General features: G+C 51.5%; 1 protein-coding gene across 1 annotated transcript in view; it reads right to left on the bottom strand.

Annotated features, from left to right (window-relative positions):
• The window catches only part of NFASC (neurofascin), a 71,240-nt gene that overhangs the window by 22,147 nt on the left and 29,613 nt on the right, over positions 1–19,480 (bottom strand). Inside the window, exons 12-26 of the mRNA XM_017727161.1 lie at positions 19,061–19,233; positions 18,144–18,255; positions 17,880–18,046; positions 17,092–17,239; positions 16,376–16,500; positions 15,589–15,615; positions 14,703–14,804; positions 14,402–14,599; positions 13,312–13,382; positions 12,125–12,347; positions 11,454–11,569; positions 10,195–10,399; positions 8,206–8,328; positions 7,513–7,686; positions 5,514–5,528 (exon numbers count right to left, since the gene is read on the bottom strand). Of these exons, the coding sequence (XP_017582650.1) occupies positions 5,514–5,528; positions 7,513–7,686; positions 8,206–8,328; positions 10,195–10,399; positions 11,454–11,569; positions 12,125–12,347; positions 13,312–13,382; positions 14,402–14,599; positions 14,703–14,804; positions 15,589–15,615; positions 16,376–16,500; positions 17,092–17,239; positions 17,880–18,046; positions 18,144–18,255; positions 19,061–19,233 (1,979 nt within the window). The remainder of the gene's footprint in view (positions 1–5,513; positions 5,529–7,512; positions 7,687–8,205; positions 8,329–10,194; positions 10,400–11,453; positions 11,570–12,124; positions 12,348–13,311; positions 13,383–14,401; positions 14,600–14,702; positions 14,805–15,588; positions 15,616–16,375; positions 16,501–17,091; positions 17,240–17,879; positions 18,047–18,143; positions 18,256–19,060; positions 19,234–19,480) is intronic.

Raw genomic sequence — 19,480 nt, 5'->3', positions numbered from 1 at the left:
CAGCCCCAGATGTGCCCCAAGAGCAGCCGCAGTCACCCCAAAAACCCCTCCCAGCCCCAGATGTGCCCCAAGAGCAGCCGCAGTCACCCCAAAACCCCTCCCAGCCCCGGAGCGCGTCCTCTCCGCGGTGACCCCACAGCGTCCCCATCTCATGCACCCCGAACCGAAGCCCCCCGTGCACAGCCCGGCCCTGCCCCAGCCCGGGGGTCCAGCCCGGCCAGGGGGTGGTGACAGGGAGGGGACGCATCCAAAGGCTCGGCTTTGCCCTCGGGGTTCGTGGTGCGGCAAAAAAAAAAGGGGATTTTTGAATTTTGCCCTTCAGGGTTTGTCCCCCCGCTTGTGGGGGAAGGACTTTGCGGGGTCCTGAGGCCGCTAAAAGCTTTTTCTGCACTGGGATTTGTCCTCATCCATCTCCGCTGATTCCTGGCGGGTTTTTGGGGTTAAGAGATTGGTGTCGCCGGGTTAATGTCCCCATTAACGGGATGGAGCAGCGCCAGAGGCTGGGAACAATCAAACAGCGCCGGAGCCATCAGCTAATGCAGGCTCGTCATTCCCATGGGAATCCCGGCTCCCCGCGGAGGAAAACGAGACCCCAAAAGGCACAAAGTGAGTTTGGGAAAGGCGGGAGCCGGCGGAAAACGCGGCACGGCTTTCCAGCTTCCACCAGGGCTCTCCCAGAGCCTCTCAGGAGCAGGAGAAACTCAGCTTTAATGCTGCTCCGGAGTTGAGATGGGAAGAGATTATCTGGGATAAATCCCAGCCTCGCTGTCCCCGGTGCGGGAGCGCAGGGGAAGCTGCAGCCCCCAAACCCTCCGGGATGAGCTGACAGCGATTCCAGGCGGGATTTGCCCTCCCTGCCCCACTTCCCTGGCTCTGGGGGAGGCGATTCCCGGGAGCGGAGCCGTCACTTCCCATCAGGATAACGCGGGCTGGCTCCCGAGGAGATCCAGGAGGGGATGGCGGGGATAAAAATCGTCCTGGCAGGAGCAGGGCCAGGTGAAGAGTGGGATGGGGTGAGCTGGAAAACTCGGGGAGGGGAGGATGGGAATGCGGCCCCCACGGAGAGGGAGGGGTGGGATTTAATCCTAAGGGATGAAAAGCTCCGGCCTCGCTGGGGTTTAAATACGGAATGGATGCGGGAGGAGAGCTCAGCTGGGAGATTTGGGGCGGGGGAGAGATCAGGGACGTTCGCTGGGCTTTGAAATCCATCCCTTAATGAGGGCTGGGAGGGGATCCCAGGGATCCCCGGGATCCGATGTTCCCAAAGAAAAGGCACCCGAGCACTGAGAGTCCCTTCTCGGGGTTCCCGGGGTCCCCTCTCGGTGCCACCAGCAGTGACGAAGATCCCAAAGGGAGACGGGAGAGCCAGGCTGGCATTCCCAGCACTTCGGAAAGGGCAGAAATCCCATCCATCCTCCCAAAAACGGCCGCGATGCTCCAGCCACGACATTCCCGAGCTTTGCGGAGCAGCTGAAGTTGTTTTCCTGCATTCCCAGAGCTTGGACAGAAGTTTGGGGACAGCGCGGGGCACCCGGAATTTGTGGGATGGGGGGAAAATCCCCCTTTTCCGAAAGACAGATGCCGCTTTCCCCATGCCAGGGAGGAACAGCACCTGGAAATTGCTCCAAGCAGGAAGAAACCACCCGGGAAATTCGGACTAAAAACCAATTCCCAGCTCTTTATCGCATTTGAGCCGAGCCCTTCTTCCCGGAAAGAGCCGAAGGAGCACTCAGCTCCTTAATTGCCTCCCTTTCAAGGCTTTTTCTGTCTCCAAGTTCCATTATTCCCTCTCAGGGAAGGATGGGGCTCTGATGATGGATTGAGGAAGCAGCAATTAATAATTTCACTAATGAGAGATGCTGAGCTCTTCGCTGTCTCGCCAGCCAGGAGTGGAGCAGTAAAAAAAAAAGAGTCCGAACCTCTCACAAAAACCTGCTTGAAGCTCAGATTAGGGGGAAAAAAAACCCCAAAGCGGGAGAATCCTAAAAGAAAAATGGGTTTTTTTAAGGGGAAGATCTAAAGAAAAGACAAATCCTGCTCGGAGTGGGATAATTCAGTGAAAAGTGGCATTTTTGGGGAAAAATTCAGGAAACAATCCCAATCTCTGCTCCTTTTTAATTATTTAGAGGTGCTTTTAATGTGTTGTTGGGCTGTGGCAGCAGCTTTCCCTGGGGTGTGCCTACAAAATCACGAGGCTTGGAGAAATTGGGATGAATTTTTCATGATTTTTGATGATCGGGTCGAGGACACTTGTGGAGATTTATTTTTAATTCTCCCAGTTTTTACCAACAGGATGGAACTGGGAAGTCTGGGCCATGAAATTCTCCAAATCTGATGTGGAAAGAGAAGAAATTGGAGAAGAGGAGGGGGTGATGGAGCAGAAAGAGAGGGCTCAGCAATTCCCTCCGTTTCTAAAGCAAAAAATGGGATTTTTCTCCTCAAATTCCCATTCACGGACAGAGAAAAGTCAGGTTTTTCCCTCCGAGCCTAAACCCAATTTCTTTATGGTTCCTAATGAAGTTTTTCCGTACAGATGGAAAATGAAAACTCCAGTTTGGGGATATTTTTCCTCACTCAGAGCATAAACAAAATCCCTTTTTAATCTGCTCCTTTCCCAAATCCCCTCTCCCCTTTTCCAAAGCCTTGCTTAGGAAAGGTGAAGCCTTTCCTAAGGGAAAATCCCTGCACTTCACTTCGATTCCATCACCTGCTCCGGTTCCTCTCGGCCCTGACCCCGCCTGTGTCAGGTCATCCCTGGAAAAGGAACCTTTTCATTCCCTGTCAGTGCCAGCCACGGCAAGGATCAAGAAATTTATGGAATCGCTGTTGATTCCATAAAAATGCGCCCAGTCTGGGTCAGCCAGCGGAGATGGGAAAGGTCAGGGAGCATTTCCTGGGATTTGTTGGGAAGAGAAACATCCTCTGGAGCCAGACTCCGCTCAAACCGTGGCCTGAGGAGAAATGAGATCCAGCTCCGGAGCAGGACTGGCATGGGAGAGGGATTTTTTCCATGCCCTGAGTCCTCTCCTGGAGCCTGGAATGGGGAGGAAGATGAGGCAGCAATTCCCGACCTCCAGCTCCACTCTCCGACTCTCAGCTCTCTTCCAGCCCTTCCCAAAGTGTTATTTCTCCTTTTGGAAAGGGGAAAATGAAGGGATGAGCTCTGGATAATTGGAAGATTACCCCTGAAATCCCAAATAATTCCAGTGGGCAAGAAATGAGGGCAGGAATGATTCGGGGCTGGGAGGATGAAGAGATCAGGCTGTGATTCCAGAGTTCAGCAAGACCCTCTGGAAGCAGAAAAGGGCTTGAAGTGATCCCGATCCACAAAGAAAATCCGGATTCTGGTGGATGAGCCAAACCCTGGATGGAGAAGGAGCTGGAGGAGAGGGCGCTCCCAATCCCAAGGGTTTTATGTGCATTTTCAGGGATTTATATGTTCATTTTCAGGATTTTTATGCTCGTTCCCAGGATTTTTCAGTGGATTTTCAGGTCCCCACCACCTAGACCTGACCAATCTGTAATCCCGCATTTTTTGGGGGGGAATAGGGAGGAAGAGAAAAAGACAGGAAGGAGAAAGATCAGGAAGAGGGGAAAAATAAAAGCAAAATAATATCAGGAAGAGACATCCCTGCAACAAAATCCAAGGAAAAGGAACATCCCCGGGGCAGGAAAGCGAATCCCACAGGTGCAGAGAGCGGATCCTGCACTTGTATCCCTCGGGAAAAGCCTTCCCTGGGAAGCTGCTCCTGCTCGGAATGTGCAGAGGCAAAGCAGGACCTGTTGGGAGCCCTCGGTGCAGGGCATCGGGAGCTGCTGCTGCTCCCAAAAAGCTTTTTTTGGGATGAGCTTGGGGCTGGCTGCACCCCCTGGCTCGGCCATTGCCGAGTTCCTGAGCTGGGAAAAAGCTCTCGTGGCGCTGGAATGTGGGAAATGCGTGTTGGGTGTGGAAAATCAGGATTTTCCAAGTCTGTGAGAGGTGGGAATCCTTCGCTGGGTGACCCGGAAAGGCGTTGGGGCGTTGCAGGATCGGGTTTTCCATGGAAGCGGCAGGAGGAGGAGCTGTCCCTGGTGCTGGAAAAGGTCTCTCCCTGCTCCCAGGTTTTTTGGGAATAGCGAGGAGGGCAAAGCCAGCAGAAGGCTCCATGCAGAACATGCACAGCTGAGGCCCCGAATTCCCGCTCAACCCTTCCAATGGACACCGGGAATGGGAGGAATCTCCTGCAACAAAGCCCTGGGAGAGCCACAGGGAATTCTGGGCACATCCTACAAATCTCCCAAATCTCCAGCTAGGATCCCACAGGTCCTGGAAGGGCCCCACGGAGCCAGAAATGTTCTGTGTTTTGTAGGGTGGGGGTGGTGAGGGTTAAAAAGGGAGAGCGGCTCGTGCAGAGCTGGGGTTAAAATCCTCTGGGAGAGGGGAAAAAAGCTCCTTAATAGGGGAAAAAAAATCTTTAAAAGGGAAAAACTCTCTTTAATAAGGAAAAATATCTCTATAGTAGGGAAAAACCCCCTCATTTATAGGGGAAAAAAACCCTCATTAGTAGGGAAAAAAAACCCCATTAATATGAAAAAAACCCACTTTAATAGGGAAAAAACCCCCACTTTAATAGGGAAAAAAACCCCTCTTTAATAGGGAAAAAAACCCCCATTAATAGGGAAAAAAAATCCCCTCTTTAATAGGGAAAAAACCCCCACTTTAATAGGGAAGCACTCCTCATTAATAGGGAAAAACCCTCATTAATAGGGAAAAAACCCTCTTTAATGGGGAAAACCCTTTTTAATAGGGAAAAAACCCCTGTGTCATAGGGGAAAAAAATTCTTAAATAGGGAAAAACTTCTCGAATAGGGTAAAAACCCCTCTATAATGGGAAAAATTCCTGCTTTAACACGGGGAAAAAACCTCTTTAATAGGGAGGAAAAACCCTCTTAAATAGGGAAAAAGACCCCCTCTTTAACAGGGAAAAACCTCATCTTTAATAGGGCAAAAAGAGTCTTTAAAAATGAAAAGAAGTCTTTAGTAGGGGAAAAAAGTCTTTAATAGGGGAAAAAACCTGTCTTTAATAGGGAAAAACTCTTTAATAGGGGGAAAAACCCATCTTTAACAGGGAAATAAACACTTTTTACTAGGGAAAAACCCCTCTATAATAGGGAAAAATCCCCCTCTTTAGTAGGGGAATAAAACCTCTTCAAATAGGAAAAAAACCCCTCTTTAATAGGAAAAAAACCCCATTTTAATGGGATCTCGACTCTCCTTTGGGCTCGCCCGGTGCGTGGCCACCGCGGTTTGGTTTTCACGAGATTTTTTTTGCCCAGCTTTTAAGCCCGGCTTAGAGACCTTTTAATCTTCGCCTGCCCCGCTGCGGAGCCGCCCTGGTCCCCTCGTGCCTGGAATGATTGAAATGCCCAATTGGCGTGGCCATTGGAAGGGTTTTAACGAACTTTTCTGCTTAATTGGCAGCTTAATTGGAAAGCTCCGTTGCCCCCATGCCGGTTACCTCCGGGTACGGTACCTGGGCTTGGCGTGGCTTCGGAGGCAGCGCCGGGGACAGAGAGAGGGGAGGGAAAAAACCAGGAAAACGGGAGAGAAAGAGGGAAGAGAAAAACACAGGAATTTATCAAACCACCCCAAGGCGCCGCTGGCACAATCGGAGTCACCGCAGAGCAGAGAGAGAGGAGGGAAATGGGATTAAATCCAACCTGGAATTTGGGAATCCGCGATAAACCACGCCAGGATCCAGGTTAAACACCCGGGAGGTGCCGGAGGTGCCATCGAGGTGCCAGTGGTGTCGTTAAGCCGAGTATTTAAGCGGGTGTTTAGGTCTAATCCCAACAAAAACCGGTTTTGACACTGAATTTCGCCTCGATTTCTCCTTTCTCATGTGGGGATTTGATTTAAACTCCGCATCTGAAGGAGTCTGGCGAGCAGAAAACCTCCTCCTGAGGTGTTAATGGGTTTAATTTCCTTAATCTGCTTCTCTTCCTTAAATTCCTACCTTAAATTCCAGTCTTTCCCGCAGCTTGGCAGGAGGTGCCATCAAAGTGAGCACAACTCACCTATTTCGTGTTGGACCTCATGTTTGGAGGGCAGATTTCTGGGATTTAGCTGGAAATTATTTTAATTTTCTTTTATTTTTTTGCTGTTTCAAGGCCAAACTTTGTCTTGCTTTGCCACATCCTCACCCCAAACCCCACAGAGGGGGTTCCTTTATCTTGTCCAGCAGCTTTGGGCACCCCCTGCTAATTGCTGATATAAATCAATTAGCATTGACACACCACGAGGTGGTCCTGGCTCTTATCTCTCCGTTATCAGTGTCCAAAAACGGAGAAAATTGGGTGTGAACCAGCCAAAAATATTCAGTTTTCAACTTCAATCCAACCCCTGAGCTCTCACAATTCCTTTTTACAGCAATTCCGGGCCCCTCTTGTGTTTTCCTTGGCTGTTCTCTTCTCCCCATCCAATAAATTTTGCTGGATCCCACCCCAGGGGTGTCGGGAATGGTTTTATTCCCACTGGACCCGAGCAGGAATCACTTTCCCCACTCAAAGCCATTAGCTGGGATGGGGGGATGGAGCGAAAGAGACAAAAACCCCATTAAATCCCAGCTCTAACTCAATCCCAGCTCTGTCAGACGAGCCTAAAGAGGAGGAAGAGCCGCCCTTGGTTCCCTTAGGGCTCCAGAACTTCCACTTAAATTTGATGGATGCTCCACAGCGGGAATTTTATCTGATTACAGGGCTGAGATTGGGGCTCTGGAGGTTTGTAGGGTCGGGTGATGGCCATGGGGTGACAGGGAGGTGGCACCGAGGTCCCTGCACACAAAAATCCCCCGAATCTGCCCCGGCTGAGCTCTCACAGAGGAGCAAATCAGAGCTTCACCCTCAGCACGAGGAGAGTGAGATCCCAGAATCATGGAATGGCTGGCGTTGGAAAGGACCTTAAACCTCATCCAGTCCCACCCAGGGACACTTCCACAATCCCAGATGGCTCCAAGCTCACTCCCAGGGATGGAGGAGCATCCGCAACCTCTCTGTGCCAGCGTTTCCAACCCCTCTGAGTGAGGAATTCCTTCCTGAATCCCATCTAATCCTATCCTCTTTTAGTAAAAAACACAAATTTGTTCAATTTCCTCCTGCTCCAGGGCATACGAGGAATGTCCCTCCCTTGGGGACAGCCACGACGTTCCCTGGAGCACAGGAAGGTCCCCAGGTCACCTCAGCTGGGTTTTTTCTGCAGCATTTGGCCACCTCTGCAGGGAAATCCGTGCAGCCATCGCTGCCCTGCACTCCGGGTTCTTGGGATTCCCTGATTCCATTTTTGGCTGTTCCATGGCCTGCCATGATGCCATTTTTGGGTTTGCCATGGCCTGCCACGGTGCCATTTTTGGGCTGTTTTATGGCCTGCCACGATGCCATTTTTGGGCTGTTTTATGACCTGCCACGGTGCCATTTTTGGGTTTGGCACATCCTGTCACCCCCTGTCCCCTCGGCAGAGCTGGCTGCTGCCCTTACCTTCATCCAGCAGCGCTGGCGACTCCTCCGTCAGGGCCTCTCCCTCTCCCACCTGGGTGCGGGCACGGAGCACGAAGCGGTAGCGGGAGATGGGGTCTGACCTCTGCAGGGTGAACCTTGTCTGGTTGGGGGACAGGTTCTCCACCACCGTCCGGCCCATCCGTGACCCGTTAACTGCGGAGGGAAGGCAGGAAATGCTGGGCTCAGCCTGGGGTCGGGAATTCCTGGGGTCTCCAGCTCATCCTTCAGCCCCTGGAGGATCTGTGGGGTCACTGTGGGGGTCACTGTGGGGCTCAGAGTGGTTGCTGCTCTTGAACATGCCCGTTTTGGGGCACTTGGGGACAGCCTGGCCAGGGACCTGCTGGGGGGACATTCAGGTGGGCAGAGAAGGCGCCGGGACGTTCAGGTTCTGGGTATCACCTCACCCAAATTGTGTTGGGGGGAGCACAAAAACACCTCAGGCTGCACCTAAAATCTTCCAAAATCCAAGATCCAGCTGATTTTCCCTCCAAAATTGATTCTGGGGAGCTGCTGAGCCCCCACCACCCCCCCTGCAGATGTCCAGGACCCCTCCTAACACCAGTTTTTCCCACCATGGAAGTCTCCAGTTCCTCATGGATCTCCCTGCCCTGGGAAAAAGCGGGAAGGGAAGAATTCCCTGACTGATCACCGCGAGGAGAACGTGGGACGTACAGGGCTTGTATTGGAGGGTGTATCCCGTGATGACCCCGTTGGGATGCTCAGGGTGATCCCACTCCAGGTTGATGATTTCCAGGTTGGGCTGCCGGATCCGCAGGTACCTGGGGGAGCTGGGCACTTGGAGGGGAGCGGGAACGAGAGGGGAGAGAGGAGAGAACATGCACAGGGTAACGAACCTCGCGCTGCTGCACCCGCCACGGGCTGGACTCCAAAACAGGCACACCCCAAGTGGATCGCACAAGGATTTATCCCAAAAACCAGGAGCCTGATGGGAATTTTCAGCGGGGAGGAAAAGCAGAGCAGCTCTGGTACGATCCCAATCCCGCGGGATCCTCCAGCAAGGCCATGGAAGCAGAGCTGGGATGCAACTCCAGCCACGCTTCTCCTGTTGGACCCAAATGTCCTGGTCTTCCTTACACCCCCCTCCCATCCCAAGGTTTTCACCTCAAAAATTTCTCGCTTAGAACCATCAAAAGTATCCCAAAAACTTCTTTTCACTCCAGCCCCATTTCAGCGTGTTGGACCCAAATTTCACAGCTTTCCTTCCCCCCTCCCCCCCCTCCCCGCCATCCATCCCAATGTTTTGATCCCAAAAATTTCTCTCTTAGAAGAACAAAAAGTATCCCAGAGTCTTCTCTTAACTCCAGCCCCACTTCTCCTCTTGGAGCCAAATTTCCTGACCTTCTTTAGACCCCCCACCCATCCCAATGTTTTCATCCCAAAGATTCCTCTCTTAGAACCCCCAAAAGTGGCTTCTCTTATCCCAAAGAATCGCTGGGAAATGGAATTCCAGAGATCTCCCACAGGGAGCTGCTGCCCACTGCTCCTCACCCTAAGGAATATTTGGGATTATCACTACTGAAGGAAGGAAGGGAAGAATTATCCGGCCTGGAGTTAAATTATTCTCCTGATTTCCTCCTAATTGCGGTGTCTTAACCGGGGGAAGAGAGATCGGAGAGCTCGGGGTTTATTTTTAGTTGTTCAGGATATCCTTCAGCCTCCTCAATGTCAGTTTGGGTCGATAAAAGGGCTTGGTGGTGTAGGAAAAATAAAAATCCACATTTTCTGTGTGATCAGAGTAAAATCCACTGTAATTATTAATTAATGCCACCCACATGTCTTTATTGTCACCCCAAATGTCCAAAGCCACCCCAAATCCCCCAGAAACGGGGTGACAGTGCCCCTGCCTGCAAAACCTACAGGAATTGAAGCCTTTCTTCGGAAACAACCTCAATTATCCACAGAATAATAATTAATCCTTAAAAAAAGGGGATTTTTTTTCCAAGGAATTGTGAAGGAAGAGGCAGCACTGAGAGATGCCAAGATGGGATGGAGAGGAAGAGAAAAGGGGGGACCCCAAAACATTTTGAGAAAGAATTGCAAATCTTTTCTTGCGTTTTTGCGACCTTGTGTGCCTGAATCCCCTCCTGCGCTGTAGGAAAAGTCACTTCCAGCCGCTGGAATTGCAGCTCCAACACGGAATTATTGGCGTGTCTATAAATAGCTCCTGTGCCAGTGACAAAATTAAACCCTCGAGTTCATCCTTGACACAAGAACGAGGTGCTCTTGCCTCAAAAGCCTGGCAGAGGAATCAGGGATGTCCTTCCTGAAGGTCCTGGGAAGGTTTTCCTGCCTCTTCCAGGATGGATCCATCCACGTCCCCAAACCGCAGCTCGGGGACATTTGCAGCTCGGGCAGCAAATCAAGGGCACGGAGCTGGGCCCAGGAAAGGCTTTTGCAAATTTTTCTCTTGTTCAGCCCAAAATCTTCTTGGCCGAGGTGTCCAGAGCACCTGAATTCTGGGAATTTTGGGAATGCCGCTGGGGTCAGGAGCCAACTCCAGGTGTGGCTTCAGTGATGTCACCACCAGCAACGGCGCCTGGGTGATGCTCAGCTAAAATCTCTCCCCGGCTGTGGCTCAGCTCCCTGGAGCTGCTCAACCTAAACCTTTCCCAGCGGGAAAAAATTCCCTGTGGAACGTACCTCCTTCAGGGGTGGGGAATTCCTTCATTTCGCTGCGGGGCCCGTCCCCTCGGCCGTTGGTGACCACCATCTCCAGCTTGTAGTTGCTGTAAGGGAACAGCCGGGACACGGTGCCCCGGTTGCGGTCTCCAGGAAAACTCACAAATTGCCGTTTTTTGGAGACCCACAGGTTCTTCAGCAAGCTGCTGTCTCTCCAGAAATAGGCCTTCAAGAAACACGCAGGCCAGGTGAAGCTTTTTCCCGTTTAACCACGGTTTTTTGGGATTTTTAGACGTTAAAAAGCAGAGTTTTGCCTTTAAGAGCGGCTTAAGGCTGTGGAAGTTTTTAGAGGAATTAGTGAAGCTCCACGAGGAAAATCGGGGGTGTTACCTGAGGAAGAGGCTGAGCAGGGGGTTAAGAGCTTCCCAAAACCACTGAGCTCGGACTAAAACTGTTCCTAATTGCCAAGAATTAAAAACCGAGTGGTTCTCCCTTTTCCACTTGGGGTAGCAGTGGACAAGGAAAGGTGGGACACACTCAGGCATGAAAAAAAGTGCCTAAATTTAGGAAATCTCCTATTGAAACCCTCGACTGCAAATCCTATTTCGCAGAGAAATAAGAATCCTTTCAGAAAATCCCCCAGAATCGGGAAAAGGAGAGCGAGCGAACGATCGGATTTGGAATGCTGGGATTCTTTGCTGGACACGAGGTTTTGGGAATGTTTTAACACCGAGGGAAGGGCCCTGCTCAGGGTTTGGCTTGGTTTGAACGGCTCCATCCTCTGTGCATCAGCAGCAAACATTAAATACTAAATATAAGCCTGGAAAGACCCGGAAAAACCCAGATCCATGCTGGCTTTAGTGCCCAGTTAGTCCCGACCGTGGGTTTAGGCTTTGCAGGGGTTGTTGGTCAGTAAAAACCGCTGTCGGTATTTTGGGGATGACACAAAATCTGACCGGGTTGGGGTCATTCCCTCAGAGCCTCCATGGACAGAGCCATCCCAATCCCTCCCTGTTTTCTTGGAGCATCCCAAATCCTGCAGCCAAGCCCGAAGGAAGCAACAGGAGACGTCCCCAACCCCATCCTGACACCCCGAAGAGCAAATCCTTGGTGCTGCCTCACATCCAAAGGTTCCTGGTGACCACAGGGAAGTTTTCTGTCATCCCCACATGCAGCAGCTCCATCCCTGGGAGCCAGCTGGGAATTTTAGGAGGTTTAGCTGGGTTAATGGTCAGTGCTGGGGCGGGAATTTGGGATTGGGGAATTCGGGATTTGCTCACTCTGTACTCCTTGAGCTGTCCCTGGATGGTGTCCAGGTGCACCCGGGTCCAGGTCAGAGATATGGCGGTGCTGTTTAAGACTCTGATCCTGACATCCGTGGGTGCAGCCTTGGGATCTGGGCGGGCAGGGATAAAGCAGAGTGGTCTTTAGGAACCTGGAATTACCCTGGAGCTCGGATGGACACACGGGCACCCCTGGCCGTGCTTCTCCCATCACAAATCCCGTGAGCAGCAGCCCCACGACGGCTCCGCCCTCTTCCGTGGGAAGAAAATAAATCCAATTTCACTCCTCCGGCCATCAGGAGAACATTCCTGATCCAGCTAAAAGCAGGAATACCTGCAGCAGGGAAGGACTCTGGCTCAGCTCCCTCTCCAGGTGAAGGATCCCAGTACATCCAACCCTTTCCTGCCTCACCTGGCCCAAAGCTGGACCCCAAAGTTGCAAAAACCACCTCATTTCCTTATTTTTAGTTGGAATTGTCCATCATCCCAGCTGGCTTTGGGCAGGGACACCTTCCACTATCCAGGTCCTCCAAGCCTTGTCCAACCTGAAACCGGATTTTTGTCCCAAATCCCGCAGTGCCCCGCCCATATTCTGGACACAGGAGCCGCCCAGGTGCCCTGGCATGGGATCATCCCTGAAATCCCACCTGCGGCCGAGGGATACTCACAATCCTCCCCGGAATATCCGATGTAGGTTTCGGGCTCCGGGGCTCTGCCGAAGTCATTCTCGGCCTGCACCTTGATCTCGTAGGGGACGTAGATGGGGGTGTTCCACACCACGTGCCGGGCGCTCCGCACGGTCTCGTTGTACCAACTCCCGCGCGGGTCCCGCCGCCGCCACCTCACGATGTACCTGAGGTTGGGCCCATAAGCCTGAGTTGCATTCAGAGGCTTCGGTGGAGCGAAACAGAGAAGGGAAAGTGAGAAGGAGGAAAAAAAAAAACAATTGGATTTCTCCGCTGTGGAGATCCAAAAGTTCTGCTCAGCACTCGGGGTCTCATTTCAGGCTCCATCAGCGAATCCCAAAGGAGAGCAAGGTTCTGTTCCCAAGGAGAGGCAGAACGAGTTCGTGTCCTCCAGAGCCATGGCAGGACCAGGGCATTTTATTCACAGAATCCAGGATTTTATTCCTGGAATGGTTTGGGTTGAAAGGGATTTAAATTCCAAGCCTCTTCAATGAGCAGGGACATTTCCACTAGCTCAGATTCCTCATCTATATATTACATAAAATAAATCAAATATGTACCTAATGTAGAATTATACAAGAAATATTTCATATCTATTATCCCCATAGTCCCGTCTCTATTCCCACTGCCATTCCAACCCTCCTCTCAGCTCATCCCTGGTTTGTGGCTGACACCTGCTGGTGCAAGAAGCAAAGCAGGAGATGCTCCATAAATCCTCAAGGAATCGACTCTCGGAGCATCCTCTGGAAGCTCAATCTGGAATCCGGTGTCTTTGGGTGTCACATCTTTAACTTATTTTATTTTTAATTTTCTGAATTATTCTTTTTATCCCAGACCTTGTTCTAGGCACTAAACCCAGCCTTTTTTTGGTGTCTTCTAATTTCATCATGGAATGGTTTGGGTTGGAAGGGACCTGAAATCCCATCCCATCCCACTCCTGCCACGGGGCAGGGACACCTTCCACCATCACAGGTTGCTCCAATCTGGCCTTGGACACTTCCAGGGATGGAGCAGCCACGGATTCTCTGGGAATTCCATCCCAGCCCCTCCCCACCCTCTCAGGGAGGAATTCCTTCCCAATATCCCGTCTATCCCTGCCCTGTCTCACTCTGAACCCCCTCCCCCTCATCATCCAACTCCATCCCAAAAGGCATCCAAGAAGAACTCACGGTCCACGTTATCTCCATGTTGTTTTTCTGGGTCCCTGCCCCTTGAACTCCTGTTGGATTTATTTCAGGACCTGAAATTCACATTGAAAACCAAAAAAAAAAAAGAATTTTTCAATGTCAAAAAACAACTGCTGAGAGCTTAAAACCCCGCAAGCCAAAAGTCCTTCCAAGGCAGAAGTTAATGGCCTGATTTTTCCAGAAGTTCTCATTCAGGTTAACAGGACACGAGACTCCCAGTCCTCTGGAAAACCAGGCCATTTATTTAGGAGGCTCTTTTTTGTTCCCTAAATGTCCTAAATCTTTGAAAGGGAACCATTGTGGAGGGAGCAGAGCTTGTCGCTTCGAGCCTCAAACACGGCGGGCACTGTTGGGAGCCAACACTAGATGCCAGCAGATCCTGCAGAAATCTCCCTGGAATGGGTAAAGGAAGAAATGCAGCAGAACTGCTGAGATTCCTGTGAATTCCTCGGGTGGAATTTTCCCAAATATTCTCCCACAAAGCACTGGGCAGACAAATTCAAGCCCCGAGTCTTGGTTATGGATTGGAGCTCGTTTCATTCCTTTATCATGGAATTTGGGTGGGAAGGGATCTCACAATCCCCCAATCCCACCTCCTGCCATGGGCAGGGACACCTTACCCTATCCCAGGCTGTTGCAAGTGCCGTCCAACCCGGCTGGGGACAATTCCAGGGATAGGACAGCCATGGTTTTTTTGGATAACCTGTGCCAGGACCTGCCCACCCCCACAGCATCCATCAGCTTTAACAGTGGACAGTAATTAATATTTGCACTTGAGTCTGATTTTCCTACAGATTTCTGAGCTTCCCATAGTCTGAAAGGACTGAAAAAATTCCTTTAGGAAACTTCCCTTTAAGGAAAAGAAGGAAAACCAGGTTTTCCTTTAACGAACAAGTGACTTTTGTATAAATCTCTGAGTTTTGCTGCTCTGAAAGACATCACCCACAGGCGTGAGAATTCCATACAGAAAATTCCACCGCAGCCTGTGCCAACCTATTTCTGGGATCGAGGAAGTGCCTCCATGGAGAGTGGTGGATTCCAAGGACAAAAAGACTGGGAAGAAAGGACTCACGTGCCCCGTTGGTCTGGTAGCGCTCGGAGGGCACGCTGGGCACGCTGCTGCCCACGTCGTTGACGGCGATCACCCGGAACTGGTAATTCACGTACGGAGAGAGCCTCAGCAGGGCCGAGTTGACGCTCCCGGGATACCTGGAGTGGTTGTGCCACACTCCCGGCTGGAAGCGGTCCTCCTCAAACTGGACAATGTAGTCTGGGAAGAGTGGGGAGAGGTGGGTGAAGGGTTTGGTTGGGAAGGGATTTTCCGTCACTGGGGAGGAGGAGGGGGACAGGGATTCTGGGGACAGGGGACAGACCTGTGATGGGGCTGTTGTTGTCATCGCCAGGGATCCACGTCAGCCGCACGCTCCTTTCGGCCAGGTCTGTCAGCTCCAAGTCCCGGGGCTGGTCAGGTCGTTCTGTTGGAATGGGATAAATGAGGCTGGAATTGTCCCAGGAGCGAGTCCCAGTTCCCATCACCTCTCCCAGCCCGGTGGCAGGACGTGTTCCAGGGCACAATCCACGTCCTGCAGCTCTTTGGGGGATCATGGTGACTTTAAAATAGAAATGTGGTCGTTTCTGACTGTGCCCTGCCTGGAAATCCTGCCTTTCCCAGGAAAAATCCTGCCTTTCCCAAAAAAATACCTGGTGGAGGAAGCACCAGGTGCTGGTTTAGGGGGATTTGTGACCTTACAGAGGGAAATGCAAATGAACAGCAGGGAAAGGACACAAAACCTCAATGGAAACATAAATTTGTTAGAAACTGCCTGGGCACAATTCTGGTTTCCTCATCTGGTCACAAGAACCAGCCCATGCAATAAAAGGAACAAATTCCAAGTAAAAATTAAGGGATTCAAGCCAATCCTGGCTCTTTCCTCCCATCAGGAGCTCATCGTTTTCAAGTACAGCTAAAGTGATTCCTGCACTCAGGAACTGCCCCCACGGGACACAAAACGTGGTGGCACAGGACCTCTCTACCCATCTGGATGGGCTTTCAAGGACAGCTTGGACAGGATTTGAAAAAATCAGCTCCTTCAAGGACAACTCGGCCAGGACTTGGAGTTTTATCTCCTTCAAGGACATCTTGGAAGCATCAACACCCAATTTTTCCAGCTGCCACCCTCTTCTCATGGAGTTATTGTTGCGGGAAAACCAAAACCAAGGTGGAAAATAAAAGGAAGGCGAGGAACGAGTGACGATTACCTTTGGTAAAATCTCTCAAGCGATTAGCTGCAAGGTAAGACAGTGCTTGTTAACCGGGTTAGTTTAAGCTTGGGTGGCCAAAGGAGCACCTGGCAAACATAAAAGTTCCACATTTCAGCGGGAATTGATCCGGTTTGGGAAGCAGAGCAGGAATATCCATCCCCCAGAGAGCTCCATGCTCTATCCACACTTGTAGTTGACAGCAAAAGGGAAGTATCAGCCTGAGGTGGGGTTAATGAGCCATTAGGGGGAGGGAAGGGAAATAAATCAAGCTCAGGGGAATTATTTGGGATTTGGGATTCCTATTCCAGCTGTGGAGGGGCACTGGCAGGTTGTGGCATTCCCAGGAATCTGAGGTGGCCAGAGGATGGTAAATCCCTGTTTGCCAAGCAGAGCTTGCAGTGGCACAAATGGGGAATGGGGTGAAGATTGTTCCTCCCTGTGCTGCAAAGGGGACACACGAAGGGGCCAGGACCAACCCCAATCCCATTGCTCAGCACCCCAACACCCCACTAAATTCACTCCCAAATTTCCGACTGTTCTCATGGAGCTTCAGCATCCACCTGGGGATAGTTTGGGTTGTGTGCAAGAACAATTCTTTTCTATTTTTTGCTCTCTAATATGACTTTCTTCGACACCACCTCAGTGCCAACCCCTGCTCTGCCAGCACCTCCCTGAGCATCCAGGGAACAATCCTGGAGCCCAGACCCCCCTTCCAGCCTGACCTCGAGGTCGGGGTGTCCTGCTCAAAGCCAAGCACTCAGCTGTGGGGTCAGGAGGGCTTTACCCAGCACGGTGAGATAGGCCTTGGCCGAGTCCTTGTCTAGCTCCGTGCTGGCCACGCACGTGTAATCACCCTGGTCCTTCTCAGCCACGCCAAAGATCGTCAGACCATCCTCTTCCTTCTTCATCCTTCAAGGAAACAACATCCCAAAACTCTGCCCCAACATATTCAGGAAGCAGCGTTGAGGGCTGGATGTTCCCTGACAGAATTCAGCTGGAAACCCAACCAGAGCAGGAGAACGTCTCCGGTCTGGAGGTTTTATCAGCTAAGGATGTGCTGGGTTATTCTGGGAAAGCTCATTTCCTAAGGAATCACGTGCCTTGGGGTGTATCTGGGGAATAATCACATTTTTAGGACAACAGCCAACCCCGGGTTCGTGCCCTGGGATCAGATCACAGGAAAGGGGAGTCAGGTATGGAAAGGAAATTAAAGCTGTGCCAGGCACAGCAGAGGAACATTAATTTTGGAGAGGCTCGTTATGAACTCCCAGGTTTTATCAAGAAGTCTTAAAATATCCGGGAATAAAACCTGCAGCAAAATCGGGATTTACTGATAAATCAGCTGGAATTGCTGGAGGGAGCTGGCGAGATTAAAAGTGTCAAAAACATCAAATGTTGCTTAGGTGGGAACAAAATATTTATCCCTGGGGACTCCTGGAATGTTCTGCTAAAAATCCAACAATCCTGGGAGAGAAACCCACGGAATTTTTGGGCACAGACCTGTTCCCCAGGGACAGGGGGGCATCGTCCTTGAGCCAGGTGACCGTGAGCCGGAGCGTGGGGTCGTGCTTGACGCGGCAGTGGAGCCGGGGCATGGTGCCCCGCTTGACCACCAGGTCCTCGGGTCCCCTCACAATCCTGGTGGGGTCTGTATGGGGTCACAGGCAAAAGGTCACACCCCAAACTCCTCAGGTTCTCTCACAACCTTGAGAGGGTCTGCAAGAGGTCAAGGGTTATGTCCCAAATTCCTCGGGTCCCCTCATGATCCCAGTGGGGTCTGCACAGGGTCACAAAGGGTCGTGTCCCAAAACACTGGGGCTTGGCTCAGGGACTCAGCGGAGAGCGGGGTTGCTTGGGAAGGACGAGAGGGGTGTTCGTCCAGCTTTGAACAAATACATTAATTTAATAAGTCACTAATTTGTGCTGAGTCTTTAAAAAAACAACCCATTTTTTGGAGTCAGCAGCCAGATTTGCTGAGTGGGGTAAAAACAATCCTGAAAAGGTTTTATTGCCCTCAGCTAACCCCGAGGAACACACTCCCAGCCCGACAACCACCCCAAACCCTTCCACGATCCCCAGCCCTGGTTCTTCCCAACATTAAAATGGAATCTCCACCATTTTCAGACTCCCAGCTCCGACCTGCTGGAAGATCAGAGCCGCTACAGCCAACCCCCTTCACCTCAAGGGTTACTCCTGCTGCAACTTCCATAAGATCCAAGATTTTAACCTCGACTATTCCTACTGCTGCTTCCAGAAATTCCAAGATTTTGGCCCCTTTGTGCCCCTACCTTTGACCTCCAGGCGGACCTGGGCCTCAGCTTTCCCCAGGATGCTGGTGGCCACACAGGTGTAGATTCCCTGGTCCTCCTTCCGAGCCATGAACATCTCCAAGCTCCCGTTCTCGTGGGCTTTGTAGTTGCCTCCATCCAGCGTGTTCCCCTGGCCGTTCTTAAACCTCCCAACACCACAAAGTACTGTTGGAAGGGAAGGAAAAGCAGGAAACCCCCCTTTCCCACCCCTCGGGATGGAGCAGGATGGGATCTGGCTCTTACCAGCGCAGGGTGGGGATGGGGGACCCGAAGAAAGGACAATCCAGGCGGGTCCTGTTGTTCTGGATCACCTTGATCAGCTGGTAACGGGGGCCCAGCATCTGGGGGGCAACATCTGCCAACAGCCAAAATTCCAGCCATGGAGGAGAAAAAATGGCCTCTGCTCCTCCTTTCCAGCCCTTTCAGCCATTTTCCTGGGGTTTTTTGGTTCATTTTTCCTACTGGCACTTTCAAAACCCAGTAGAGCTTCTCCATTCCCACCCACCTCCCCTTCCCTCTCCATCCAGCCTCGTTTTATGACTCATATCCCTGGATTTGCTCAGCCTTTGCCTGGCTTGAATCCATGGCAATGGATTCCTGCTCCAAAGCCTGGGTGCCTTTGTGCATTCCCTCAGAGCAGCAAACAGGAAAACCCATGGAAAACTTCTGCAGGGAAAAGGGGGCAGGAAAAACCAGGAAGAGTGACTTTTACACGGGAATATGGTAATAGGGTAAAGGGGAATGATTTTAAACTAAAATAGGAGAGTTTAGATGGGATATTGGGGAGGAAGTCCTGGCTGTGAGGGTGGGAAGGGGCTGGGATGGAATTCCCAGAGAAACCGTGGCTGCCCCACCCCTGGAAGTGTCCAAGGTCAGGCTGGCGTAACCTGGGATGGTGGAAGGTTCTAGCCCACATCCATGGCAAGAGGGTGGAATTTTAGATGAATCCCAGAATCAAACCAGTTGGGAAAAGGTTGGAAAAGACCTTTAAGATCATCGAGTCCAACCTACAACCCAACACCACTTTGTCAGCTGGACTATGGCACATCCAGCCTTTTGAGCTGAGCTTTGAGCTGAGCTTTAAGGTCCTTTCCAGCCCAAGCCATCCTTGGATTCCATGGAAATTGGAGCTTTGGATGCTCCCATTCCCTCAGGCTCACCCAGCACGCTGACGAAGGCGTTGGCCAGCAGGTAGCCGTGCTCGTTGGATGCGTTGCACTGGTACACGGCGCTGCTGCCGATCTGCGTGTCCCGGAACACGATGGTGTCCCCGGCCACCTCCCTGCTCGGGTTGGGGGGAGACGCTTCAAAACAGGGAGAGCTCCTTAAATTCGATTCCAAGGGAAAATCCACCCCATAATATCATGGAGCACCTTCCCAGCTCAGCCCAGTTCAAACCTGGCCATGGTGCGTGAGCTCCACAGCCACAACTGGGAGCCACTGGGTGAACTGGGCTCATCCCAGACAAGTTGAGGGTTCATATGGATGCTGCACCCCACCAGCAGCTCTGGCTGGTGCTCAGCCAGGAGATGCTTGGCTGGGGTTTTGGTGGGGTTTTGGTGGGATTTTGGCTGGGATTT

Source organism: Corvus brachyrhynchos, unplaced genomic scaffold, assembly GCF_000691975.1.
Source record: "Corvus brachyrhynchos isolate BGI_N302 unplaced genomic scaffold, ASM69197v1 scaffold72, whole genome shotgun sequence".
NCBI lineage: Eukaryota > Metazoa > Chordata > Aves > Passeriformes > Corvidae > Corvus > Corvus brachyrhynchos.
Note: the sequence above shows the minus strand (reverse complement) of the source record. Positions and strands in the feature narration are given on the sequence as shown.